Source organism: Quercus suber, unplaced genomic scaffold (genome assembly GCF_002906115.3).
Source record: "Quercus suber isolate HL8 unplaced genomic scaffold, Cork oak 2.0 scaffold_13, whole genome shotgun sequence".
Classification (NCBI taxonomy): domain Eukaryota; kingdom Viridiplantae; phylum Streptophyta; class Magnoliopsida; order Fagales; family Fagaceae; genus Quercus; species Quercus suber.
The window spans coordinates 1,464,403-1,483,237 of record NW_027069478.1 but is presented as its reverse complement, the minus strand read 5'-3'; the positions used below and the strand labels follow the sequence as shown (position 1 = coordinate 1,483,237).

At 32.9% G+C, this 18,835-nt stretch overlaps 2 protein-coding genes and 1 non-coding gene across 3 annotated transcripts in view; 1 reads left to right on the top strand and 2 right to left on the bottom strand.

Moving 5' to 3' along the window:
- Positions 1-1,643: 1,643 nt before the first annotated feature.
- Positions 1,644-2,525, bottom strand: LOC136070387 (uncharacterized mitochondrial protein AtMg00810-like). The gene is made up of 3 exons (XM_065780280.1): positions 2,458-2,525; positions 2,156-2,322; positions 1,644-2,068 (listed from the first exon to the last, which is right to left on the bottom strand). Exons 1-3 carry the CDS (start codon positions 2,523-2,525, stop codon positions 1,644-1,646), a joined length of 660 nt encoding a protein of 219 aa, XP_065636352.1.
- Positions 2,526-14,759: 12,234 nt separating this feature from the next.
- Positions 14,760-14,833, top strand: TRNAT-AGU (transfer RNA threonine (anticodon AGU)). The gene has a single exon. It is a non-coding gene; the product is annotated as a tRNA-Thr (tRNA).
- A 574-nt stretch (positions 14,834-15,407) lies between these two features.
- Positions 15,408-18,835, bottom strand: part of LOC112020582 (putative nucleobase-ascorbate transporter 10) — a 5,929-nt gene continuing 2,501 nt past the window's right edge. The window contains exons 7-13 of the mRNA XM_065780274.1: positions 18,110-18,234; positions 17,786-17,872; positions 17,618-17,676; positions 16,759-16,850; positions 16,290-16,367; positions 16,004-16,167; positions 15,408-15,895 (exon numbers count right to left, since the gene is read on the bottom strand). Of these exons, the coding sequence (XP_065636346.1) occupies positions 15,677-15,895; positions 16,004-16,167; positions 16,290-16,367; positions 16,759-16,850; positions 17,618-17,676; positions 17,786-17,872; positions 18,110-18,234 (824 nt within the window). The 3' untranslated portion in view covers positions 15,408-15,676. The remainder of the gene's footprint in view (positions 15,896-16,003; positions 16,168-16,289; positions 16,368-16,758; positions 16,851-17,617; positions 17,677-17,785; positions 17,873-18,109; positions 18,235-18,835) is intronic.

Here is an 18,835-nt window from a genome sequence, read left to right as displayed (position 1 = left end):
TGAACTAAAAACTATCCATGATGAAAATTCTATAAGAGAAAATTTCTCTAGAAGTCATGCAAAATCTTCCCATTTTTATTTATTTATTAATTACTAATTAGGATACCAATATTGAATTTACTTTTTTTTTTAGAATCATATTGAATTTACTTAGGTTATTAAGAAGCTGCTTGTTCGCAAGCTGTGTCTTCATAAATGATTAAATTTCTTTCTTTACTTTGAATACTCACTTAGAACTCAAAAGAAAAAACTGTGGATTAATCCCACATTGTTAAATGAGTGTGAGTTAAAGAGATTTAAAACATGTGTTGTATATCCAAGAGTTAGACCCTTTTGGATATAAGTTTCTTTAAGATTTTCTCTCCTCTCTCTGTGTGTATGTTAAAAAATATTTAGTATTCTAAAAAAAAAGATAAAAGAAAAAATAACTCAAAAGGCTAGATGCTAAAGGTCGAAATTCTTGATATTCAGTATAGCATTAAAATTCACAAGCCCGTTTGCTTCCTATTTAAAAAAAATGTTATTGTTCTTAGATTCTCAAAAAAAAAAAAAAACATAAAAGATTTAGTTAGAGGTTATCAATTCCTTTGATTCTATACTTTAAGCTTCACAATTTACATAAAATGTGTAATTTTCTTTACGATTAAGTTTTATTGAAAATTCAAGATACAAGTTATACAACAACACCTATGGAATTATACCCAAATTTTGTCTTAAAATTATTTTTTTCAGATAATTATTCTTGAAAATAGCATGTTTTCAAAGAATATTAAATAATTTTTTTCTAAAACCATTTTTTCCCTAGTTTTGGAAAAAAAAAAAAAACAAATTAAAACATCATGTTTAATAAGTTTTTATTTTTTGAAAATGCTTTTTAAAAGCTATATTTGACATTACAGCCAAATTGGTTGGAAGATTCTGCTATTGCACGCTTGCAAGTGCACGAGCATACTCATCACAAAACCTTAGCACATTTTGTTGTTGATTACATATATATATGTGTGTGTGTGTATAAGAATCTAATACTTTCAGAAAAGAAGAAAATAGAGAGCAAGAGAGCAAGAAAGATGAGAAATTTCTGATTGTATTAGCATAAATGATTCTGTACATCAAGATTATATTTATTCAAGAAACTAAGCTAACTAACTCGCTAAGCACTAACTAACTGAGCACATTACAAGGAACACGTGTAAGAGATAGTTGTAGGTGGTTGTGGCACGTGTGAACACTAAGAAGATAAATAAAAGAACAAAAACGACTTGTAGCTTTGTTATATGTATAAAATCCTTTTCTGTCGTATAGCCTATGTTTAGTTCTTCTTATTTGATGCTTGTAGCTGGTTCTTCTTCTTGCGTTTGGGTGCTGAACATTGACAGTCCTCCTCAAGATGAGAACCAGAATTATGAATATTAACTATGTTCATCTTGGTAAGTAAGTATTTGAGTTGTTGACCACTTAAAGCTTTAGTGAGCAAATCTGCCAATTGTGAATGCGTGGGAGTATAAAACAATCTAACAACTTTATCTTGCACTTTATCACTAACCAAGTGATAGCCAACTTCAATATGCTTGGTTCTTTCATAAAAAAACAGGATTTTCTCCAATGTGAATGGCTACTTGATTACCACAGAAAAGTAGAGCAGGCTATGGGTGATAAATTTCCAAATCCTTCAATAAAACAAGTAACCATGTCAACTCACACACTGTCATTGCCATGGCTTTATATTCAGCTTCAGTAGAGGATTTGGACACTATAGACTGCTTTTTAGACTCCCATGATATCAAGGAATCTCCCAAAAATACACAATATCTAGTAGTGGACCTTCTTGTATCTACACAAGAAGCCCAATCAGCATCTGTGTAAGCCTTCAAATGTAGATCAGACTTGGTTGATAACAAAATGCCTTGGCCAGGACACTCTTTGATGTATTGAAGAACTTTATAAGCTGCATCTAAGTGTGGTTTCCTAGGCTTAGAGACAAATTGGCTGAGTTTATTCACTGCATAACCTATATCTAGTCTAGTTATGGTAAGATATAATAATCTTCCCACTAGTCTTCTATAAATCCCTGGATTAGAAAGTAGTTTGCTATGAAACTTACTTCACTTCAGGTTTTGCTCCATTGGCACCTTACTAGGTTTGCATGTTGTCATACTTGCTTCTTTCAAAACTTCTAGAGCATATTTCCTTTGGCAAATGGAAATGCCCTTGTCTAATCTTGCCACTTCAAGTCCAAGGAAATACTTTAGAACTCCAAGATCTTTGAGTTTGAATTCTTGATCTAATGAAACCTTCAATTTATCAACAGCCTGAATGTCATTGCTAGCAATTAATATTTCATCTACATAGACAAGTAATGCTATGAATGAGATATTGAACCTCTTAGTGAACAAAGAGTAATCTGTCCTGGACTACTTGAAACCATACTTCAATAAGGTATTTAAAAACTTAGAATACCACTGCCTTGAGGCCTGCTTAAAACCATACAAGGACTTGTTGAGCTTGCACACTATATTGGCCCCCATTGCTGTGAAAGCCCTGAGGAAGTTGCATATACACTTCTTCATGCAAATCACCATGAAAGAATGCGTTATTGACATCCAATTGACTCAAATGCTAGGCCTTCACAGTAGCAATAACAAGTAGAGTTTTGACAGTAGTCATCTTAGCAACAGGAGAGAAAGTTTCAGTAAAATCTAACCTCTCTTGTTGAGTGAAGAAGGTAAAAATCTGGGTTGACGGATCGTTATGAAATGGGCCTGACGGGTTTGCATCCGCGGGCCGATTGAGGATAGATCCTTTGTGAACAGGTGCAACATGGACGGATTGAGTGCCCACGTGGTAGAAAAAAACCCTAGAGGGGAAATATTTGCAACACACGTTTAGTCACCACAGAATCCCAAGATAAATAGAATCCTAGCACAAAGAGGATTCCGGAAGATATACGTATTAATGAAAATCTTCTTTATAAGAAAAAGTCTTGTCCATCACATTTGGGATTGTTCAATGAGGATTCCTATAAGGAAAAGACTTCTAAACCAAGAAAGAGATGTCAACCTTCTATTACTATAAAAGTCTCAATACCCTCACTGATTAAGGTACGCATAATTTACCCTTCTCTAACATTCTAGAGTTGTGAGAGTAGTTTTAACTTGACCTTTGGATGGTATTTGGCTGTCACCACATCGGTGCTCTCTGTTGGGTCTTTTCCTTTTGCTGTGCAGGTGATATTTCGAGTATGTGAGTATCATTTGGCTCACTTGTGACATTTTCGGCATCATCATTGAGTAAACCATTTTGCTACCAGCCTTGCTTTGTATCTTTCCACAAACCCATCAACCTTGTACTTCACTCTATATACCCATTTACAACCTATAGCCCTTTTATGAGGAGACAAAGGAGTAAGGGTCCAAGTATTGTTGGATTCTAAGGCATTGATCTTAGCTTTCATGGCATCTTGCCATTTGGGGTCTTTGACAATCTCATGATAGAACTTAGGTTCAGGGATAGTAGTAATTAGGGAACAATAAAGGGAATAAGAAGAGGACAATTTAGAGAAGTTAAGATAGTGAGATAAGGGATATTTTGTACCTGAAGTGATAGGAGTAGAACTAGACTTGTTGGTAAGATTGGAAAAAGCATGATCATCACAAGTAACATTGCTGCATTTATAATCTTGTAAGTAAGCTGGAGGTTTGGAAATTCTAGCAGATTTTCTTAAAGGAGGATTAGAGTTAAATGGTGGAGAAGGAGAATCTGCAGAATTTGCAGGAAGATGATTGAAATTTGCAAAAACACCAGGAATAGGAACATCAGGTAAAGGTATGGAAGGAGAAGATATGGCTGTCTTGGAAGATGGAACGATGGGTGGAGCCACTGGATTGGATGCACTAGAATCAACATAAATGTCTGTGTGTGGAGAAGGAAAAGACTCAGGAACAAGGGGAGATGTAAAGTCAGGTTCAGTAGCAACTGAAGGGAAGATATGAGGCAAAGAAAGAGAGGAATGGGGAGAATAAGTAGCAGAAACAAAAGGAAACACAATTTAATGAAAGAGTACATCTCTAGAGATAAAAAATTTCTTGGTGAGTAAGTTGAGAAGTTTGTAACCCTTGACACCAAAAGGATATCCAAGAAAAACACAAGGTGTGGATCTAGGTTCAAATTTATTTCTATTGTGGCTAAAGTGGAAGCAAAACATAGACAACCAAAGACCTTTAAGTAATCAAATGATGGGAGTTGACCATAAAGCTTCTCAAATGACGTTTTATTCTCTAAAACTAAAGTAGGCAGTCTATTTATTATGTACACAGCAATTAAAACACAATCACCCCAATAAGAAATAGGGACATTGGATTGAAATTTCAATGCTCTAGCTATATTAAGGATATGTTGGTGTTTTCTCTCAACAACTGAGTTTTGTTGTGGAGTAGCAACACAAGAATGCTAGTGAATTATACCATGACTAACATAGAAATCTTTTAAGAAAAATTCTGGAGCATTGTCAATCCTAATGGCTTTAATATTGGTATTAAATTGTGTAAATGTCATGTTATAGAAAGAAATCAATAGAGGCCTAGTTTCAGATTTAGATTTCATGAGATATAACCATGTAGATCCAGTGGCATCATCTTCAATAGTAAGAAAATATTGAAAACTATCATGAGTAGCTTTAACAAATGGCCCCCAAACATCACACTGAATAAGATCAAAAGCAGTAGAAGATATATAATTAAAGAAAGGGAAGGGAAATCTTTTCTGCTTAGCAATAAGACAAACAATGCAATCTTTATTATTATGTAAAGATAGTACATCTGGTAAACAATGATGTAAAGCTTGAAGCTTATCATTAGACACATGTTCTAGCCTAAGATGCCAAAGATATGGCTTAGAAATAGTAGAAACAAAATTGACAAAGGACTTGAAAACCGACTTTAGAGTGGAGGAAACTTCTAAAACAGAATTACAAATGCTTGAAGATTGCAATAGGAACAAATTGTGATGTAGTTTACTCAATCCAATTGTTTTCCAACAAGTAAAGTCCTGTATGAAACAATAATTGGAGAGAAAAACAAGACAACAAGATAGAGATTTAGTCAATTTACTCACTGATATGAGGTTGAAAGTAAAGGTTGGTACACAAAGCACATTCTTTAGAATTAAAGTAGAAGTGACTTGAATGGTAACCATGTGAGTGATAGTTACCTTCTCACCATTAGGCAATTGAACAAAAGTAGAAGCACAACTGGTAATTTTAATGAATAGGGTAATAGAATGAACTATGTGATCTGTTGCCCCAGTATTTAGAACCCAAGTTTCATTACCAAAAGCAGTTTTGTTGTTAGGATTAACAGCAAATATTGTATGCTCCATGCATAGGCATATAGATTTTTGAAATAGTTCACAAGAATTACCTGAAAGTGCAGAATTTGCTGAATGAATTGCATCATTGGAAGTTGAAGCAAAAGCATGAGCACTTAACATTGATAATAGCTACTGGCATTGCTCTAAAGTAAATGGAAAAGGAGTAGTCTAATGAGTGAAATCTGATTGGGCTTGGTCTCCTTCAATTGTGACCTGATTAGCCATAGAAACTTTGCCCTTCTACTTGTATCGTAGTGGAAAACCTACAAGCTTCTAGCACTTTTCCATCACAGACCAACTTTTCCACAATAGCTACAAATAGGCCTTCCTTTTCCTCCATTACCTTTGACATTCTTGCCAGTATTGCCAAAAAAATTTGAGCTTTGAGTGAGCCCTTGGTTCTTGACAATCCCAAAACTCTTTGTCTCTCTTCTTGGGAGAAAATGGGCTTTTGCCCTTTCTTTTTAAAATATCCAGCAAAATGCTCCATGTTTGAAACTAATTAGGAAAACGCTCCTGTTTTGAAACTTGATTTTCTTAAAATCGAGTTTCAAATGTATAACTCGATTTTTGGAACATCGAGTTATAGCGAACGTGGACTTAGAAATTTTTTTTTTTTTTGGAACTCGAGTTCCATGTAAAGTACTCGAGTTCATGGAACTTGAGTTCCACTTGAATTTTTCCAAGGAATTCAAGTTCCAATTTTTTTATTTTTTTATTTTTTTATTTTTCAGTTTGCAATAACTCGATTGGCCAAAAATCGAGTTTCAAAATAGGGGCATTTCCCTAATTAGTTTCAAATATAATGGATTTTGCTGGATATTTTAAAAAGAAAGGGCAAAAGCCCGTTTTCTCCCTCTTCTTGAATGACAAAAGAAAAAGCTTTACCAATGGAAGGAATAGGCTCCATCATCAAGATTTGAGTTCTAACTTGTGAATAGTCATCATTCAATCCATTGAGGAATTGCATCAATGAATCTTGATGTTGAAAAGATGTAATTTTGTGATTGACTCCACGGGTACATTTACCACAAGCACAACATGGTAGAGGCCTGAAATTCAACAACTGATCCTAAGTTGCTTGAAGACTAGTAAAGAAGCTTGTTACTGTTGAATCTCCTTGCATAACCGTGGATATCTACTTTTGAAGCTGAGAGATTCTAGGTCCATTAGCCTGAGAGAAACGATTTCTGAGAGCATTCCAAACTTCAAGAGCCATATCGCTATAAATCACACTGATTGTGATATGGGAAGAGACCGAATTCAAGATCCATGATGAAATCATGGAATTGTTCTTGGACCAAGCTAGCTTCTCAAGAGGCGTGACTGCCATAGAAGCAGTGATAGATCCATCCATGAATTTGAGTTTGCTTTTGGCACCCAAAGCCATTCGCATAGCTTTGGCCCATGTAGGGTAATTTCCTCCGTCAAAGATTGAGAAACCATAATCGCACTAGGTGATTCACTGTGGTGAAGGAAGAACGGGCTTCGAGGATCCTCCATTGGAGAGAGCTCACGCTGAGCAGAAGAAGAAGAGGAATTTTGGCTAGGGTTTGACGCCATTAACAGAGGCTTTAAGCTCTAGTACCATATAAGAATCTAATACTTTTAGAGAAGAAGAAAACAGAGAGCAAGAGAGAAAAAAAGATGAGAAATTTCTGATTGTATTAGCATAAATGATTCCGTACATCAAGATTATATTTATGCAAGAAACTAAGCTAACTAACTCGCTAAGCACTAACTAACTGAGCACATTATAAGGAACATGTGTAAGAGATAGTTATAGGTGGTTATGGCATGTGTGAACACTAAGAAGATAAATAAAAGAACAAAAACGACTTGTAGCTCTGTTATATGTACAAAATCCTTTTCTGTCATATAGCCTATGTTTAGTTCTTCTTATATGATGCCTGTAGTTGGTTCTTCTTCTTGCTTTTGGGTGCTGAACTTTGACAGTGTGTGTGTGGGGTTTTGTTATTGTTGTTGAAATGGTCCTAATCTATCCTAAAGTGCTCCCTTGGAGCTAGAATCCTAGACTCTCCTCAACCCATGACAAAATTTGACTCTAAACATATTTGAAATAATTTTTTCTAAGCTATTATGTGATAAATTATAAAACTATCTATATATATTATTAAAAAAAAGTAATATGATAGATGAATTAGAACTTAGTAAAGTAAAGTAAGATAAACAAATATGTTTTGAGCCGCCAAAAGGTAGGTGGTGAAGGCTTGAAGCACATTTTGTTGTTGAATTTTTTTTTTTTTGAATGATTGACTAAATTTTTGTTGAAAAATGAAAACTGTTTTAGTTTATAAGGGGAGACTTGGTCTTCCTCGGCGTCTATGGGTGAGACTAGGAGTCTAGGACATTGTCAATTAAGATTATTATTGACTTGAAATGGCAACTCTCAATCAAAATATTTTTCAAAGTATTTCATCGAGTGACCATTTTGCTTTAAGATTTTTCAAATGAGAATTAAGAATTATATATTTTTTGCTTTATACAAAAGGAAAAAACTTCCATATTCTTATTATGGCCTAATTTGAAGAGTGGTATGGTGATATGGAAAGATGTGTGGTGCGGTCCCGTCATTAATTTGGTCACAACTTGCAAAAGAAGCGTGAAAAATAATCAATGAAATATCTTGTCTAGTCTCCATAGCACGGGTGTTAAATAAAAATATGGATTTCTTGAATTTTTGGTTGACTCCTGATAGAACCAACTCAATTTACTCTTATTTTATTTAATGTTAATACTTTACTTTGTTAGAAATTCAAAAGTTGGTACAAGATTATGTGCTATGCACTGTGAAGCATTATAAAAGAATATTCAAAGACATACTGTAATTTGGAGGCCCTAAGTTTCAAATAATAAAATTCTCTATGTAGGTACGCACATGTACGCATACATATATATTTAAAAAAAAAAAAATTCAACTTAGGGCCTCCTTAGATCACCTCTAGCAGTTAATTTAAAATTGAAATTTTCAAAAAATTGGTTATTAAAAATGCTATTTTAGCTAACCACCTCTTTAAATAAACCCATGACAAATTCTTTATTCTTTTTCTAATCCATTTCAATATTTATTATTAATTTTTTTTATTATTAGGAAAAAGTTTACAGGTACCCTAAAACATTGGTTTAAAAAATATTTTTAGAAATTTTTTCTAAAAAAATTAAATTTTTTTTTTATATTTTTCATAAAAGTAATATTATTATATTTTTTAAATAACCAATTAATAAATGCTTTAAGAATACCCAGTACTGTTATTATTATTACGCGGATTATTAGAATCCGGTGCAATACCCTAAGTATTAGGGTATGACTGGGTGCAATTCACCCATCTTCTCTCACAATTTCTTTAACTTTTTTGAATTAATAGTTGAAATTGAAAGATACTTTTTACAATTATTAACTTCAATCATTTATAAGAATTCTATCAAGCTATTACACCTTATCTCAATCTATTATTACACCACCAATCATGTCAAACATCAAATCAACACCTAACACTTCCCGTCTACCACACAACTACGTTGAAGAACCTAGGCCACCACACATAAAGACCACCTATAAGGCTAGAACATTGGTAATCAAATCCAAATCAGATACTGCAAAAGTAAATATTTCGGAAAAAATAAAATTCCCTTGGTCACACCCCCAAGCAACCACCGATTCCAAAGCAACCATTGCTTGATTGCAATGACGACTGGTTCGGGGGCTAATCACCAATAGGTGGTCAACAATCCAAAGAAATTATGGCTTCATTCACCTCAAAATTAACCCAATTTGACACCAATAATGGTAGGTGTTTCTTGGTTCCAATGTATTACATTAAGACGATCTTTCAATGGTTGGATTACATAGACCATTGTTGTGAAATGTTCACGATGATGTTTCGAAGGGGGAGACTATGTTGTCACGAGGCTTCATAATGGGAACGGAGGCTGCTTTTGGCTATGGGTGTGGGGAATGAAGAGAGATAGTCAGAGAGAGGATTTGAATTCTGAATATCTTTGTTAAAAACACCCGCAGATATTAACCAATTGAGCTTTAAGCCTACAAAGCTTGTGGCCATAGTATAGTGACAGTTTCAATGCATAGAGTAACTATAAATTACAAGAGTATATAAATGGCATAGCCAATAATGTATCTGTTGGAGCTTCAACTTCTCGTTTGTTCTAATAATTTTGAAGAGAAGAATATAGAGGAGTGATTGGAGATACTTTTATTGACTCTGGGATTGCCTGAGATTTATTTTGGAGTACTGGAGATAATTGATCAGGTAACATAAATCACTGACCATAACTTCATGCAAAAAGCCAATGCCTTACATGTGAATCATTGATAATGATATGTAATGTAACTCATTAGCAGATAATGGGACCGACATTAGGTCTTCGCCTAAGGGTTCAGTCAAATTTGCCTCGAAAGTATAATTAACATGTGCTAGTCCATGATCCACAATTTGGGTATATGAGAATAGGCAGTCAAAGGTTTTTAGATTAATTTTTTATTTTCTTTAAATTAACTCTAATTGTTTGTTTGTATCTACATTCTCCTCAATAATTGGGAAAAGACATTTCTCCTGCAAAATCTTCATTTATTGTGATCAGAAAAATCACTGATTGTCTTCCATTTGAGTTATGATATAAACACGTCCTCCCATCTTTTTATGTGTGTGTTAAAAATACTTAGTATTTTTTTTAAAAAAAAGTTATGATATAAAGACCTTTTTATATACACCCTTTCGCCAAACTATAAAATAAACCTAATTTCAATTTGTAATAATAATAATGAATGAATGAATGAATGGATGAATGGATGAATGATTCTCTTATATTTATTATTTTGTATCCATTTTTCATGTTTTAAATGTGAACACTACTTTTTCTTTGCTTTTAAAATGTGTATATCAATGATTGCGATTGTGCATATTATGTAAAAGAATGGTTGTAAAATAAGTATAAGAGTATACTTAGTCTAATAATAATATCATTAATAGTAAGGGATTTGTGAGTTGTGAAGCCAAAAAAGGAAGAAGTGACAATATTTCTGACATGAATTATGGATGTTGCTATTTGTACACCTTAGGTTAGTTTATGGTTAGCCTAAGGTTATATATATATTCTCTAATATATAAATTTTACATTGAGTTCATTGTAATACAAGTGTTTAATATATATAATATGTAGTCGTCAAGGGCTTTTTCACTATAAACGTGGGTCGTTAGACAAAACCACGTAAACTTTTGTATGTGCTCTCTTTTTCACACTTCCGCTCATCATTCAATCATCGCACAACAACTTTCAAAATATTTATAACATATCTTGTTCATTTGTAATCGAAATTATAGGCTGAATATTGATTTTTTTTTAATTATAAAAAATTGAGATATCTCAAAATTCAAATAGAATCAAAATTCGCAGGGTCCCGGCCGTTTCCTATCTCCGTTTCTGCACCATGAGTATGAGGCCCCCTTACCTACAATGCTAGCAAGGTCAACCATTTTCTACTTGCTGGACAGTTGCCACTAAAGCATGCACCGTCCTTCAAAAGAATTCAAACCCTTGTGAAGATTTTCCTGCTACTCCTTCAGGAACATCTCTTTATATCAACTTTATTGCTCTTGAAGTTGATGCTAAGCCTCTAAAACAGACAACAAGAGTCAAAATCAAACCCCATAATCCTCCTGTTTTATCAAGAAAATCAAGAGTGCTTACAAAACGGCCATTTTCAATTCTTCTTTTAGTGGTACCTTTGTCCTTATAATTTTATTGCATTAATAATTGAGACAGCTGAGAAAACATGCAAATCTATTATCAAAACATAAAAAATAAAAACAAAGAAAAAAAATGCAAACCCATGTTGCATGCACTGCACATACAAAAGACATATTGTGAGGAGTTGAAAATTTTGTAAGCCTTACTGTTATGGGTAGGCTGATCCTGATTCATTAGAAGCCTGAATTCTTCACACATGGATGCAGAATAGAAAGCCTACTAGACCATATCATTCTGGTTATATGCTTTTTAAAAACATATCCGACTGTAATTTAAATGATTTAATTAAGAAAGCTTTCAAAATATAGTGATTGCTTCTGTTGTTGAATCATCATCCTCAATATAATGATTGCTTCTGTTGTTGCATTTTACTATATCGGGTTGCTAGCAAGCTCTAATACCAATTGAATTAGAACATAAAGTTTGAATATGTTAGATATCATTCTAGTTAAATGCAAATCTTTAAGCTCATTAATGGTTCCTTGAATAAACAATCAAGTACATTAAAATTTGTGAGTTTCAGTTAGTTTAACTGGTAAAATATCTAATGGTTGAATATAAAATCTCCGACTACACTTAAAATCGATTAGTGTCTTGATCTTTTCATTTGCAAGCTGGATGTTGATATATATATATATATATATATTTTTTTTTGCCAAGTGCTAACACTGTTTAATACTTATGAGTTCACAAGGGTTAAAAATTCTCATAAGCTTCAAACTATCTACAAAGGCATTCATCAAGTAGACTAAAGATATTTTAGAAAAAGTAGACTTAAGAATGACAAATTATATGTCATTCTCATAAAGACACTTCAAAGAAGAAAAAGGCTCTCATAGCTTGGTCGGTTTCAAAATGACAATATTGGAAGTGAATTGATACTTGTATGAAGAAGATACAGCTGGACATTGAAAAAGTGAAATAGTAACTGGCGTGCTACTTTAATTTATTTTCCTGACCTTTTATGACCATCCATCCTTGTGGTATTAAATTATTAACTGTAGAATTTTCATTGCCACATCCATCAATCGCGATAGTTGTTGACCCGACTATTGCCTTTTGAAAAAAAAATTAAAAATCTTTATCTGTTTATTTATTCTCGTTACTTTCCAACTTTTTTTTTTTTGGTATAGAAAATGTTTTTCTATTCACTATTCAGGATAGATTTTCATGAATAGAAATTTTTTTGATATAATTATTTAAAATTACAAGAAGTATTAATAATTTTTTGTATGAATCAAACAACAACAAAATAATTTTTAATTAAAAAAATCAAGACCACAATCAAATAATGGAAAAATTAGTCATTTTTATAAGGAATGTTAATAATCTAAGAGTACCCACTTTGGAGTGCTTCATTGAAGTTTTTTTATATTTATTTATAAAATCGGCATTTAAATTTTATGGGAAAGAGAAATCGAAACGTACCAATATATCTTCAAATGTCTAATCAGATAATATACCATGTGTTCGGCGCATGTGTTAGATGTGACTTATGTGAGAGGGGTAGTCGAACTATGATATTTTTTTTTCAAAAAACATAAAAAAAGAAAAAAAAAAGAAAAAAGAAAAAAGAAAAGGAACTACTACAACCACAACAGCATAGTAGGACTGTACGTAGCATTGAACTATGATACTGTTAAGGGGAATTTACTAGTTTTAGGTCTAATTCACGTCAGTGGACGCTATTTTACAGTTCAGCAGGACAAAAAAAGAAAAACCATTAGATACATGCCTGTCAATCAAATGTTTTGATCTGCTGACGACTTTGATTGTGAAGTGTGAACCCATGTCCGATGTTTACACAACACAGCTATCAGTAAAAAGCTGTGGTGGATAATTCATCAAAAATATATATATATATATATAAAATCCGTAGTGGATAAATTAAAGTAGTCCACTTCAAGGATTATTTGCTTGCGGTTGAAAAAAAAAAGGTTGCTTTTGGGCTTTGGCTGTATGATTTTTGTACAGATTTGAGTCATTTGGCCATTCGCATTAGTGTTTGAATAATAATAAAAATATTATATTTTAATTAATTAAATTTAAAATTCACTTACGTTAGGTCATATAAAAAGACATTGTTATAATAATATTGTAAATGTATATTGATATTATTCATTTTACATTGAGTTTTATTATTATTTCTTTAATTATCTTGAGAATAAAGAAAAAGAGTGTATGATATTTATTACGTGTGAAAAATAAAAATAAAAATAATAAAAATAGATAATTTAATAAAGTGTAGTGTAAAATAGATAATATAACATGTGATGTTTTAAAAAATAAGTATGTAAAATTTTAAAAAGAAAAAGAAAAGAGAGAGTAAATTCTTATATTAAAATAGACAATGCTTTTTTTTTTTTTAACACTAACTAATGTTAATACTTAATACTCTAATATTTTATGTTAACACTTTTGGCTAAAATCCAATCAATTTCGAATTATTATCAAGTGCCAAGCTGGTTGTTCAATAGTGGCCACATGTTCTAATTAAAGCGTTGTCACTTGCACAATAATTACCAGGATCAAAACTTTTTACAATACTCAAGTCTTATCCTCCAATATCATGTAGATTCATAGAATCCATTGTTAGTACTGATAAATGAACTGACATAATATGAGCTGAACCATGTACTATGTACTAAGCACATTGAACCAACTATGCGCGACAAATTTTAAACTGTATGCAGTCTTGTCCACAGAGAATATCAAGATTAATTGAATGGGGATGGAGGTTAATTCAATTAGCAATAGTGTGTTGATTTGTGGGGAAACCCCAATCGAAATTCTCATTTTGTAATTGCTATCTATCAATTGTGGGTGGAGAGTGCCCTTTAACCCAAGGGCAAGGGGACATGCTAAATTTGACTCCACAGTGGACAAATTTAGACTAACCACATCCACCCTAACTAGTCACAAAGTACATTCAAGCACTTTAATGTCTCAACTTAATTAAAAACTTACATTACTAAGCTCGGCAATTAGCAATAGTGTGATATTATAAGTTGGGGGTAAAACTTAGTACTTTAGGCACAAAGAATAGCAAAATTAATTAAATGGGAAGGGCGGTTAATCTTTTTTTTTTTTTGAATAAATTCGAGGTTAATTCAATTAGCCATAGTGTGGTATAATAACTTGAGGGTAAAACTTAGCGCTTTAGGCACAATACATTTAGTTGTTTGATCAAATTCAAAAACTTGATTGTATTAATCAATAAAAAACAAATAAATTTGTTTTAAGCACAATTAAGTTTAAAACAAGTAAATGTTTGAATTGGAATCTTAATGTAGTGCAAATCCTGCTAAGTTGGTCAGATTTTTTTTTTTTTTTTCAACAACCGTGGTCTAAATGATTTGACATCCTATTATTGGTGATAGTGAGTGCCTGGTTTGGTTGTAGAAAGTAGAAACTAGAAAGTATTTAGTACATCGTGGACCCGCTGTTGTTGTGAGACCCCTATTGCATGCAAGAATTTGAAGTTACTTAGCAGACTAGCACCACTGCCACGCAAATCAAGAATCAAAGATGTTGTGTATTTGTGCTGTCGGACTGGTCAATAATTTGTTTTAGGAGATTTTAAATAGTTTCAAAAACCAATCAACCGAGCTTTCATAGCTCAGTTGGTTAGAGCACCCGTTTAGTAAGCGGGAGGTCTTGAGTTCGACTCTCAATGAAAGCAAAGGATTATGAAAACTGAAGTTTTGGGATAGAAAAGATGGTTTTCAACTTTTGGGGAAAATAACTTTCCTCCAAATTGGTTTTTATCTTTTTATGTATAAGAGCTGCCACTTCTGACTTCACCACAAACAGCTTTATTATTATGCTTTGTATTTGGCACAACCTGAACCCCTACTGCAAATGAAAATCAATTTTAATTATGGCAGTTTTGTTGTCTGTGGTGTTTTTTTTTTTTTTTCTCTCTCTTCTTTGCAGATTTTCTGCTTGTTCTAGGACAATGTATTTGGCCAGGTTTTTCTATTAAAAAAAAAAAAAAAAACCCCTATGGTGACATCTCAAAATTGTGACAGTTTTGTTGTCTATGGTGTTTTTTTTTTTTTTTTTTCGAGATGTGCTATTGTTTTAGACTTTTAGTTCTAGTTGCATTCTGTGACCTTGTTGTATTTGCAGATTTTTCTGCTTGTTCCAGGACAATGTATTTGGTCCAGTTTTTCTAATAAACCGGTATGATGAAATTCTAAAAATAGTAAAATACTAAGTACTACTAATGGTGCATAAAAGGAGACGGTGGCAGCAACATCAATCTTGCCAGGCTGGTGTGATATAATCAACAAAAAGCAGTGAAGAAAAAGAAAATAAAAAGAGCAAACTTTAGTGATTATCTAACCACATCAAACTGGAAAAGAATTAACAGTAGTAACAAAACATTTCAAAGCTTTAAAGATGGCATATGTAAACTACACAACAAAGTAAAATTTTTTAAGTGCATTTTTGCTTCCCTCTTGCATAATGAGTGAAAGATAAGAACTCTATCTGTAGTATTCAAATACATTCTTTCATAGGTCTAAAGGGTTGGGAAAAGATTATTAAGTCTGCATGGTAATCCATAGAATTCATCATTTCTAAGATCCGAACTATATAAGCTGAACCTCTCCCACCATTGCAAGCTGGTGTCTTTTCTTGTGGCATCAGCTTCAGGAGAGAGTGAGCAATCCAAAATCAAAGCAACCAGTGCAGCCACTGTTGTGTGGGACATGAAGATGACAGTCACCATATCGTCAAACTGCAAGTTATAAGTCAAAATTAAGTAACATGCCAATAGTGGGAGCATTAACATATATATTGACTAAATAATTTGATATGTAAGACCAATTCAGTTCAAGACTCGCACCCATCCAGAGCTGGTGTGAACATGACCAGAGCGGAAATCTATATGATAATATTCTCTGAAGTATTGTGGTACTGAAATGCCCATGAAGAATGAAAAGCCCAATATGAATTTTGTTCTGAAACTGTTCAAGTTACAGAATTGGAGAAAGCCAAGTCCTGCAGAAGCTGCACACAATATTATAAACCATGTTACGGTTCATTTTGCATTGACAGGAAAAAAACAAATCTCTAAAAACTGAGCATGATGCCCTGATCGTAGGGAAGTTTAGGTGAAATAGAATACTTACAAACATAGCCAAAGAACACACAGTACAAAGCTGCTACGATTGGTAGAGGTATAGAAGCGAAAAGCGCTCCAAATTTTCCTGGTCAAGAACATGATTACCCACATTTAAATTGATTACATCTTAAATATGATGCAACAGACATGATTTCAAATCTTCTATATACTACTTTTGGATGCATTTCAGTTCTGAAGATTACAAAGAAAGCAGTTGATGGCGAATGTGAATGATAGGAGTTGTCCTCTCTTCTAGTTTCACATTCTAAGAATAGGATGGAATGTTACATTCAGCTGGGCATGGTTTAGAAACTGATTAAGTTTAATACCTAACACTGCCAGGTCCTCAACAGTGAATTTTGTTTTCGAACAACTATCTTTCTGAAAGGGCTCATACTTAATATAAACCACCAGTTACTATAAGTGCCAACAAGCTATAAGCATTGACATGATAAGAGTTACTTGAGCTAGCATACCAAACACAGAGAAGAAAATCATAAACCCTGCTGATATTTGGATGACTCTTCGACTTCCAACTCTTGTCAATGCCAGTAGACCAGCATTTTCCCTATACATGAAGCAAATCACACAAGGGAAAGTAATAAGGAAAAAATGTTCAAATGCTTGGGTTGTCTTCCTTTATCTGTAAATCATGTTGCACCATATGTGTGTAAATCTTGTTGTAACACTAAAATATGTTTTTGTGTTTTATGATCTGATAAAGAATCAAACCTCCTTTAATGTTTTCGCCATTCTATATGTACTTGAAAGTGGGCTCAACCTATGAGAACTGTTCATAATATTTCAAAGAAGGCAGTGTATAACCTTCCTCTTCTGTTCTATTCATACCTATTTATTATTACTACCATAAAATGTCTCTTCTATAACAACAATAATTTATTTTTTATTTAGGCGACATAAATTAATATAAGACAGTAGGAAAATGTCAAATGAAGTAGTTGGAAGTTGTACTGTAAAACTAAAATTTTTATATTATTGCTAACAGTAATAGTTGGTTTTTTGTTGAAAGTTTATCCCTCCCCCCCACTTTTATGTTGTGAACAAATTAAAAAAATAAAGGATTTTAAGTTTTTTTTTTTTTTTACTTATTTTGATTGAGTATTAGATTGAACCATTTTTTGTTTTTCAACTGCATCAGATCAGATCACCATTAACAGATGATATCCAAAATAAACCTACTAGTCCATAAACTAGAGTTAGAGGTGGAGCCAGAAGACCTTCATCTGATTTGCTCTATAATAGTTTTTTTTTTTTTGTTTTTTGATAGGATGCTCTATAATAGTTTATATTGAATAAGAGGTTTGAACTTCTTACACTGAAGCACAAGCGCCAGTTACACATCCAAACATGCCATTGAGCAAAACTCCTACTCCCTGAAAATCAAACAAATGGCAGAAGTGAAAGAGAAGCAAAAATTTAGCCTAAAATGAATAGAGAGAGAATCATGATATGTAAATGAGACATCACATAGACACATCTTACCAGCCAGCCAACTCCACGGCTAATAACAGAAGGTGGCACTGGTGTGGCACTGCCATATCTAGCTGTTGCAAAAAATGTACCAGTAGACTGCAAATAAAAGGGGAAAATTAAGAGAAATATTTTGCATTTGTCTTTCTTTATTTCTAATTTTAGAATGATAAAAACATGTTTTTCATATTCATAAAGTAAAAACAAAAACTGAGAATTTACATGCATAATTTACTGCATACTAGTTTCTGCTTTTGGAAGTAAATTAGAGAAATTGATGGCAGGGTAGCTAGCTAATAAACAAAAAACATATGAAATAGCTGTTAAAAAGTAAACCTCAAAAGTTGAAACAAAAGAAGCAGCCATCATAGCAAAAGCTTCCCCGGCATGAAATGTGGGGCTTCCCCATTGAAACGGGTAAGGAATATATACCCTGCATGTGATAAAACAATGGCATAATGTCATATAATGTAATCACACTATTCAGTAAGAAGGTGAAAAACATAGGCTAAGTTGTCTGAATGATTATGGTCTTTCCATATAATTGGGTGAATTCATACATTGAAAGAGTAAAGTCAACAAAGGACAATGGTCTATCAAAATGAAAGAATATAACACCATTTCTATGTTGACTTATATAAGTAATAAATGTGGCATTTATTTGCACTGATTCATACTTTTGTAACATCATGGAAGGATTAAAATGTAAAGAATAGAAATAACACCCTCCATAATACAAAGGATGATCATGATGGGGTAAAAGGAAACATCCAGGATATCCTGCTGTAAATGCTACTATCCATTCTTTGCTTGTAATTCAGACAACCATCCTTCTCTATATGCTATTAAGCGGTTAAAAGAATGGGGAGTTAAAAAATTTTAAAAAAAATCTTCTTTCTCATTATTTTATATTTCAGAAGTATTAATGTAGAATCTCTTGCAGCTTTATGAACAATATGAATGGAACATCGAAAGGGAAGAAAGATAAAAATCTACTTAACACAGAGGCCATTATGGGTTTAGAACATGATGTCTAGCTCCTGAATTAAAAGAGGGAGAGGA

Excerpts from the sequence above, each read along its gene's own strand:
- LOC136070387 (XM_065780280.1), bottom strand. The coding sequence starts at position 2,525 with ATGGGGGCCAATATAGTGTGCAAGCTCAACAAGTCCTTGTATGGTTTT. Across the intron at positions 2,323-2,457 it reads AAGCAGGCCTCAAGGCAGTG|CAATGACATTCAGGCTGTTG; the intron begins GTATTCTAAGTT and ends ATTAATTGCTAG. Across the intron at positions 2,069-2,155 it reads AGAAGTTTTGAAAGAAGCAA|GGATTTATAGAAGACTAGTG; the intron begins GTATGACAACAT and ends TTTCTAATCCAG.